We start from the raw sequence: 9697 nt of genomic DNA, 5'->3' as shown, positions 1-9697 counted from the left end.
TAATTGTTGTATCATGACCTTACACGAGTACTAAATGTATTCCTTGTATTGCAGACACAAAAACAAACCGGAACAGTGTGTTGGTCATTTACATTTTTTATTAAATCTGTCAGGGTGTTTTTAGACTGTCTCCTGGATGGGGGGCTCGTAGCCGTCAGCCCTCTCCACCTTGGCTCCAGTGTCGTCACCGGATGCCTTTGCTGCGCTGCCGGCACCACCCTCACCGTGGAGCTCCATCAGTTTGCCCACTGCAAAAGAGAAGAGGAAGTTTTTTAACTTGGGCTGAATAACTAGAAGTTCTTTGGGAATTAAGAATCTCGATTTTAAAAGTTAAAAATGTCTTAATGCAAATTAAGAAACAAACTTCTGCAATATCGTTACGCATCAATAAAAAAACTACAGAATTTTGTCATGTGAAAGGGAACATCAGCTGATCTCAATAGATAGTAATCAGGGGATCATATGGGACCGAAACAGTTTGTCATCGTGTGTTCCCACAAAAAGAAAGACAGGAAGAGCTAAGTGATACTGCTGTGTTTTACTTACACTCAAACTTGGGCTTCTTCAGCATCTTGACCTTGCGGACGTAGACGTCGTGCAGAGGGTAGATGGACTGGCAGGCCTTTTCGATGTCCTTGCCAACACTGTCAGGGATCCTGGAGTACCACAAGACACAACACATTAGTCTACAGGGTGAAACGCCTCCAGCCCGAACCGAAGCAATTCAAAACTACACCATTTAACATCTATTTAACCGGTGAAAGTCAAGATATTTTAGTAGGTATATGTGAAATATAATGGAATCCAATACAACTGCTCAAACATGTATTCTGCTTTACAAAGGATCTTCATTTTATTTTTTTGTTGACAACAAAAAAGGTGCCGATTGTCTTCATGTATATAACATAGCTTGTAGTGGGGGTGGCGTGCTGGACTGCATTAGAAGTGTTCCTAATGTTTTATCCACCTTATTGATAGCTAATCATTAACAATTTGTGGAAGAGATGCTGTATGTAACTACATTTCACAGGTGTTTCTAATAAAGAGGCTGGCGCGTGCAAATCTATCCACATCCAAAATCTTGTTTAGCATTTAGGCCACCACTAGCACTGGAGTCTTGGCATTAATCTCAAACTGAGTTATATTTCTAACATAAATCCTCATTCAAAGATGCTAGAACAGTGTAGGACTTACAGCTTGTTGACCACTTCCTTCAGGTCGTTGGTCTGAACCTCACGGGTCATGATCTCCATCATCTTCTTGCGGATCTGACGGACCTGCTGGTGCTGGGCATACGAGGTCTTTCTGATCTGGTTGGTGCGCTTCTTTGTGAAACCCACGCAGAACAGACGCAGAAGGTAGCCATCAGTGGTCTTCACATCCACGTGTGCTTCGATCATGGTCTGAGTGGAAAGATTAAATCAATCCTGATTAGGATCATTTCATTTGCTTAAATCTGCCACCTTTCAATTACTGCTATTCATGTTTCCCTGACCTGCTTCTCTCCACATTTCCCGTTTCACTCAAAATGTTTTTTCACTATCTGTACACAGGCTGCACTAGCATAAAGTCTCACCTTAGATTTGATATGCAATGCCTTGTAAATAAAAATTGTTTAAAATTAACCTATATATTCTAAGGAAAAAACATTTTACAACTCATTTTAAGTATTGATTACTGTATTTCAAGACGGACTCAACAGAAATCACAAATACACGACACATATACCCAATAGGTATACAAAAGTTTTAAAAATTCAAGTTGCAATGATTAACTAATTAGCTGTCAACTATCAAAATAATCGCAAAATCACGTTGATCAACTAACTGTTTCGAATATATTTTTGAGGGAAAAAAGGCCAAAATGCTCCAATTCCAGCTTCTTTACAGCCACAGCATTTATCTGTTTTCTGGTTTCCCCGTTCCCCTACAACAAACTGAATATATTTGGGTTGTAGACAAAACAAGCAATTTGAGGGTGTTTGCTTTGGGAAACACTGGTCCACATATTTCACTATTTTCCAACATTTTATAAATCAAAATATTATTTTTTTAAAATGATCAATTAAACAACAATGAGAGTAATATGTAGCTGCAAGCCAAAAAAGGTTTTGTAGCCTTGCGCTGGTTTCATAGACTTATAGAGTCAAGCCACAACCATTCTGTTTTGCTTTAGAAGACCCAACATGAAAATAAAACTTTTACTGCCAATATTTCAGATTTTGCTGTTGATGAATTCCACCGCAGCTGGACAATAAAAATTACAATAGCACAATGTGATAGTCCAAAAATACTTGATCAAACTATGTCAAATACACAGTACATTAGCATCTCCTGTTGAACAACTGTCACTACAATGTTAATGAAACATCTAAAGATTTACCTGATGGAAAAAAATACACGCCAGTCAGTGTCCCCTACAAAACAATCTCTTCAACGTGTATGGCTCAACGGCACAAAACATTTAATTATTCTTGTTTTCTTCTAGCAAAGTACTGCACCGACCCATGCCTTCATTTAGCAATGCCCCATCAGTAGTATTCAAAAGCTTCTCTGTACAAGTTTGCAGCTGGTGGCAACTCTGCAAAGAAAGTCCAGTATTTAAGCTACAAATTTTCCAGGCACAACCAAGTTTTGAATCTTAAGTTTGAGAGGTAAATAATATGGGTCAAACGGATTTGGCCTTGCTGCCAAAACTAAAGTAACACATGAGCTACAGTGAAGTTTTTTGGAAAGACATCCAGTACTACTCACAGAAAATCATCATAATCATTACCTGCCACTTCTTGACCATGGAGCACATCTTGTCACGGGTCAGGTCCATGCCGTGGAAGTTGGTGAGGCAGTTCTTGCCCTGAACGTCCTCGGTGATGAGCTTGAACTTGCGGAAAGCCACCTCGTCGTTCTGCAGATCAGCAAGGCTCACCTCGAACACGCGTCCCTTAAGACCGTCGGAGGCGATTCCTAGGTGGTAAACACATGTAAAAATTAGTGACGGACTCAAAGGTAGTAATAATTCTGTACTGACTGATTAAATGGTGGTAATGGGAATATCAGTTGATCTCGTAAGTAATCAGCAGCCATCATCTGGGACCGAAACAGTTTGTCATCATACATTCCCATTGCATTACCAGGAGTATCCAAGCGTAACTGTTAGATGGACATCATTAGAAAATATATTGACATGATTAAAAACCCTAATCTGTAGTGAGACTATACAGAGTCTCATTCATTTATCAGTCAGTGAAACAATGTGACATCTTTACTAATGGAATCTTTCACACAAGGTCCTACATATTGAGTAAATGCAGGACTTACTGGTTCCCTGAGTCCTGGTGACCAAGGTCTTGCCAAGATTGCGGATGTTGAACATGGCTGGTGCCTTGACATCATACCAGTCCTTCTTGGAGAAAGGGTCCACACTGCATGAGAACGACAGGTATTAAGGCAAGGTTGTGACACAAATGACAATCCAGTAAATACAACACACAGCATCATCCAAATCTCTGGAGGACGTGCATATGCTTGCGAGCTATAGATCAGGCAAGACTAGCTGCTCTCCAACCAGCTAATCACCTTCTGTTTAAGGACACTGTTCGGATTAACAAGTACCATGAAAACCCTACTTCTAGCTCCACGTCAATATTACCGATTTCTGAGATTATTAGCCCGTTATCTATATTATTAAAGGCAAAACTGTGGTGTATGGCTACCATGTTGCTCAGTAAACTCGGCTAAGTGCATGCTAACACTTAGTAGTCGTTAGCATGTAACGCTACTGACCCTAACTGTGGAGCCAAATCCTATTATTTTAACGCCTTATTAGCATTTATAGAATGTTCGAAGTGATATATGGAGATGTGGTTTACTATAACTGTCAAAAAATGCCGTAGCACAAACTAAAGTGACACGGTGTGTTACAACTCCATCCAGCGCCATAGTGGCTGACGACGATGAGACGAGCACCGGCCCTGTAACATCTAATCAAAATCGTTTTCATCCGTCACATTTCTTCTTCCAAAGTGACGCCAGAGAAAAAGCCTAAATCTGTTTCGTGTAACAATGTGTAAATTTACTACTTACATCTTCTTTTTGGCACCTTTTTTGCCGCCTTTGGTCAGCCTCTTATTCTTGCCGACTGCCATGTTGGCTACAGGGAGTGAAAGAGGAGGAAATCGGAAATCCCGCGAGAATTAAAGAGACCGACCGAAGTCGTGAGATTTGTCTTATCTCGCGAGGCCTTGTGATTTCTTCTGGCTCCCTCTGCTGGTAAAAGACTCATCCACCAGGCTCACAACGAAATAAAACAAATACATTCTTATTTTTGTAAGCAAGTAAATATCCAATTGCCTGATCACAAATGAAAGTATTTCCTCCACAGTTTCACTCATTTTTATTTATTAAAGTTTGATAAGCAAATGCAATATTCTAAATCTAATTTTAAAAAATGCATTAGTTGATGAATTAATTAACCAAATATTACAACAGACACCACTGAATTTAGTTTAGGTGGTTAATGTGATGTATGAATATAGCAATGCATGTATAATATAACTCAAAATCCAGTACCTTTGATTTTATGAGTGCCAAATTGGCCACACATCCAGATTTAAATGTATATGATGAAGAATGTAGATTTTAACAAATAACAAGAGAGAGCTGATTGTGAAAAGTAGCTAACGTAGAAACCGGGGGGGGGGGGGGGGGGGGGGGGGAATCTGTTTAGTCTATGTCCGAATTTTTCCAAAACAATTCAAAAAGTTTTTGAAATTCAAAAACAAATCACTGTGTGCAAATTGTAAAGGGAAATTCAACCAAATAAATTGAGAATGATGGTTTATAACGTGAAATAAGTTAAATATTTCCAAGCTATAATTTCCAGTTTATTCAGTGATGATTACTAAGGAATTATTTTCTTTGCAAGACACAAACCATTGCAGTCTTTAATACTTTTATTTTATTTATTTTACCTTTATTTTACCAGGAAGTCCCTTGAGATTAAAAATCTCTTTTCTGAGGGAGACCTGGCCAAGACAGCACACCTGTTCAGAGAATGTAAAATGTTCACAGTATATAAAAACAATTAAGACAATTCGGATATATTAATAAGAAATATTGAAACAGGTTCAAACAAAAACAAAAGAAGGAAAAAGAAAAAAAAACAGATCAAGAAAAGCAGTTACACACATGGATTACATTTTCCTGTGTCAAGTTTTTGAATTGATTCAGGGAGACAAAATCACTGAGCTTTAAAGTGTTTTGGAGGTTCCGTGACCAAGGTGCATTATGGGAGAAAGCTGCTCTGCCAAGCTCACAGTGAATCCTGGGTACCTGTAAGCGCAGCCATCTAGCAGAGCGAGAGTCATAGAAGTTTTTGATGGGTGAAAGAAATGTACCTAAATACGATGGACGTTTGCCCAGTAATGCTTTGTAAATAAAGATGTACCAGTGCTGCTGTCTCCTTATGCTTAATGAAGGCTAGGAAATGAGATCGTATAGAACACAGTGATGGGTATGGAATGGAGAGTCAGTGATAAAGTGTAAGGAACTGTGATATACAGAGTCCAGCCGCCGCAATAACGTAGAGGCAGCATGCATGTAAATAATATCCCCATAATCTAAAGTACTTAAAAACATTGACTGGACTATTGTTTTTCTGACTGTTAGATTTAAGCAGGCCTTATTATGATAAAAGAAACCCAGCATGATCCTAAACTTCTTTACTAAATTCTCAATGTGTTGTTTAAAAGACAATTTTTCATCCACCCCAATACCCAGGTATTTGTAAGAGGAAACCCTTTCAATGGGATCGCCACCTAAAGTACAAATACTGGTGTTATTTTTAAACCTTACATAGGTTGCATGCATTCATTTAATTTAGGTTTTAATTTCTATGTTAGAGTGGGCGTTTCTTGTAAATTAATGGAACCAGTTAGGAAAATAATTTCTTGGATTATTAAACAAAGCCGATCATCCTGATCTCTGAACAGGAAGAACTAGTTTCTAGGTGTGTTAACATGTCAAGCAGGTGTGTAGCCTGACATACACCCACATTATTACTGTAACAAAGAGAGGAATTTTGTCTGTTGGTGAAATAAACTCAGTTGCTTTTAATACACCCAAAACAGATGCAGCCCAATACAACAGCCTGGTAATAAATTTTACTGTCAGAAACTTCATGCTTAGAGGTGGTGATTCAGCAGTTTGATCATCCTGAAAATTATAGTTTGTGGTGGTGTTGAGCTGCATTTAATTGCTTTCATTGATATGAATGAGATGGACAAAATAACTGTCAGTTATCTGATTGTTTTAACTAGCTGTACTCAGGTAACTACTGAAGTATTAAAACAATCTGCAGGCTCACTGTGTTTGCAACAGTAGACAGGCAGTAACCGCAGGCAGACTTGTGGTTTTTGATGTGTCATGTGCAGGATAGAACAGTTTCTTCATGCATGCAAGGATATCTTGAAAATTCAAAGACACTCTAATATGTCTACCGGGATTTTTCTTATTCTTCAATGCAGTTGGTATTGCCATCAATGACATTTCATATCTTTTTGCCTTAAAATGCTAAGACCTTATAAATAACATTCAGAACCACCGGGCTACATATAACACTGCAACTGCTTTTTCGGTGTCTTCTTGTTCATGAGCCAAATGATATTTGTTTATATTTCATCTGCTGTGTTGTTTACACAAGCAACAAGGTTCAGTTTCTGCCTTTAATAACATGGTTGATGTATTTGGAAATGTCTTTTGTCCCCATGAATGCATTTTCCTCTGCTTTCACTGTGTTTAAAGTGAACCTTTCAAGCTTTAGTTCGATATAGCTGGGGCTCGTACCAGGGGCTCATCAATTTAATTGTTGTCTTTGACACTAAATTAGTAACAGAAATGATGATCTTCCTCGAAGAGGTTCCAACAGGATGGCAGCAAGACAGAAAAGGATGAGTACAGTGCCAGCGAATGTCACAAATTTGTAGTCTCATTATCTGCAAAAAGCCCAGTTAGAAATATAACAAGGCATGGTTCACGTTCAATTCAAAGGTCAGTAAAAGCTTTTCAGTGCTTTATTTAAGAAAGTCTACCTTTGGGCTCAGTGAACAAGTCTGCGGATTTCAGGTCATTAAATCAGAGACAGAGTCTGCGTCTCATGGGTGGTGCTGCTGGCTTCCATGACTCCCAGCGTCCTGAGGGCTCAGCTACATTTTACTGGGAGGTCAGCGGGAACAGTGACGCCAGCTGCCTCTGTGGCAACGCTTATAGCTGCTCATATATCTTGCAGAGCAAACATGAAGTCACCAGTATGAGCGGAGAGATGGGAAGACAGATCCTATCAAATATGGGGATTATTTAAAATACATTTAAAGTGTACATTATCATTAAAGACTGTGTTTGATTAGATTTTCTTCACGCAATAATAAACATGGCTGCATGAGGGACCGCTCATCTGTGCAGCTATGTAAACATTTCATGTATCCTTGGTTGAGGCGATGGTGGGGATTTGAAAAGGCAAGCAAAGCAGAGCTGTCACTTTGCTTTAATGTTTGGTTTCCAGTGCCCGAGGATGCAGACATCTATCTGTCAGTGTGCCGCTGTGCTGCAGAAAAACAGTGTTCTGAATGCATTTCAAGCCTCTGGATCATGTGTGATGTGGTGGTGTGGCTTTGTAATGTCATAGTAGGTAAAACCTGTCCTGTATCTTAACTACTCCCAGAAGGGGCCAAGTTCCTTATTGCAGTGATGCTGCAGGAGATTAGAGCAATATAATACTTAAGAGTCACAATATGAAGCTCTACAGTGACCTTGTCATGTCTGAATGAGTTCTGTAAGTGAGATTTAAAGACAAACTATAGAAGTAATATTTCCATAACAGTCTATTATCTAAATCTGGTTAAATTTTTGGAAATGCTGGTGAATTTTCCATTGAAAGTTACTTTCTGTATTGCATTGTATCAGCCAAAGAGAGAGAGACTTAATTCTGGTGGGCTCTGTCTCCTTTATACTGGTGAAAGAAGTATTCAGGTCCTTTACATAAGATTAAAGACAGCAGGACCAGTGATAATTCATTAAAAGGTGAAGCCTTGCAGTTATTGTTTATGTTTAGTAACATTAATTTCCCATGTAAATAGAATATGCAATAGTCTATCTTCTGTTTTAAATGACTTTGCTCATCTACAGCCTACAGTGCTGCTGTGATGCTTTTTCCTGTGTTGACCTTGCCAATAGAGCGGTTTATAACAGCGCATCTTATTATTAATCTCTTAGTTTGCATATCTGTAGCAGTGTGATTAATGCATTGGAGTAGAAAGTGCAATATTTTTCAATGTTTTACTCAGGTACAGTGCTTAGGTAAATGCCCATTACTGCCACTACTGCCTTTATATCCCTGTAAGGATGATGAAACATGAGTCAGAATCAAGGCTGGATTACCAAATGAAGAAACTGGACCGTTACTGGGCCTGGGAGCCCAAACAGCCCCAGGTTGTGTATGTGTGTCACTTTCTATTTGTAATGTGAAATTCAAATTTGCACTGCTAAAATACAGTATCAACCTGGTCCTGCATTATTACATAATCCTGTAACCACTTCATAGAGGATGTCCTTGTCTTTCTTATTTTAGTTTTAATTGTGCTCATGTGTGCATGCTCTAACTAATTTCGCCAAATCACAGAAAAACTGCGGCCAGGCTTAGAAAGTTTGGTTTCAAAATACAATAAACACTCAATATAAACAGAGTGTAATGTAGAGATATATACTAATCAAGCACTGTATTAGGAACACTTAAGCAGTTCAGCGTTATTGCCAGAAAAGAGTAATCAAGTGTATAATCATTTAGGCTATCTGAACCTTGTGTTTACAGTGGGTATGGAAATACTGAAGCACATAAGCTGTATATAATGATGAGAAATGACCAGAAGGTTGAAAAACTGAATATATGAAGAAGGTTTATGTGTGAACTGTATGACATTGAGGTTGTTTTGTGAGGTGCATGCGGCATCTTGTTTGCTAAGCAGACATGGTGCAAAACCACATGTTCATGACACAAGATAGGCTGAACAAAGATGGTATATGTTTTTGATGAATGAGGCGATTATAAAACACTGTTGGGCCAATAATGCACTTTGCTCAGAGGAAAGAGTTTTATATGAGTTATATCCTGTAACGGCTTTTTTTCAACATTATCTTTACTATTTTCTAGAAATACACATTACTGTTCAAAAGTTTGCAGTCACTTAAAAAATTTCCTTATTTTTGAAAGAAAAGCAGTTTTTTGCCCTAATGAAGATAACATTAAATTAATCATAAATACAGTCTAGAAATTGCTAATGTGGCAAATGACTATTGTAGCTGGACACAGCTGATTTTTAATGGAATATCTCCATAGGGGTACAGAGGAACATTTCCAGCAACCATCACTCCTGTGTTCTAATGCTACATTGTGTTAGCTAATGGTGTTGAAAGGCTAAATGATGATTAGAAAACCCTTGTGCAAGTATGTTAGCACATGACTAAGGGTGAGTTTTCATAGAAAAAATAAATAAATAAATAGATTGCCATCCAACAAAGGTTCTCCAAACTCCCCCCCTTTGTGTGTCTCAGTCATTCTATCCAATTGAAGGCTCATCATCATTTGTCCTATCCAGTGTCCAACAGTTGCTCCATGAGTTCTTCTCCAAAACAGAGCTATTCCCTTT

At 38.5% G+C, this 9697-nt stretch overlaps 1 protein-coding gene and 2 non-coding genes across 3 annotated transcripts; all 3 read right to left on the bottom strand.

Annotated features, from left to right (window-relative positions):
* Window positions 1-80: 80 nt before the first annotated feature.
* Window positions 81-4231, bottom strand: rps3a (ribosomal protein S3A). Its single transcript, XM_023262228.3, has 6 exons — window positions 4083-4231; window positions 3318-3421; window positions 2776-2963; window positions 1195-1403; window positions 547-656; window positions 81-248 (listed from the first exon to the last, which is right to left on the bottom strand). Exons 1-6 carry the CDS (start codon window positions 4142-4144, stop codon window positions 121-123), a joined length of 801 nt encoding a protein of 266 aa, XP_023117996.1. The 5' UTR covers window positions 4145-4231; the 3' UTR covers window positions 81-120.
* Window positions 423-493, bottom strand: LOC111563264 (small nucleolar RNA SNORD73). The gene has a single exon (XR_002745674.2). It is a non-coding gene; the product is annotated as a small nucleolar RNA SNORD73 (small nucleolar RNA).
* On the bottom strand, window positions 3049-3117 carry LOC111563263 (small nucleolar RNA SNORD73). The gene has a single exon (XR_002745673.1). It is a non-coding gene; the product is annotated as a small nucleolar RNA SNORD73 (small nucleolar RNA).
* Window positions 4232-9697: the final 5466 nt, after the last annotated feature.

Source organism: Amphiprion ocellaris, chromosome 4 (assembly GCF_022539595.1).
Source record: "Amphiprion ocellaris isolate individual 3 ecotype Okinawa chromosome 4, ASM2253959v1, whole genome shotgun sequence".
In the NCBI taxonomy this organism is placed as follows: Eukaryota; Metazoa; Chordata; class Actinopteri; family Pomacentridae; genus Amphiprion; species Amphiprion ocellaris.
This window is presented reverse-complemented; position numbering and strand designations above follow the sequence as displayed.

What these genes read in the sequence shown, in the direction of transcription:
- rps3a (XM_023262228.3), bottom strand. Translation starts at nt 4,144, where the DNA reads ATGGCAGTCGGCAAGAATAAGAGGCTGACCAAAGGCGGCAAAAAAGGT. An exon ending in AAAGGTGCCAAAAAGAAGAT is followed by an intron (nt 3,422 to 4,082) that starts GTAAGTAGTAAA and finishes GTTCTCATGCAG; the next exon opens with TGTGGACCCTTTCTCCAAGA. An exon ending in CACCAGGACTCAGGGAACCA is followed by an intron (nt 2,964 to 3,317) that starts GTAAGTCCTGCA and finishes TTTACCACCTAG; the next exon opens with GAATCGCCTCCGACGGTCTT.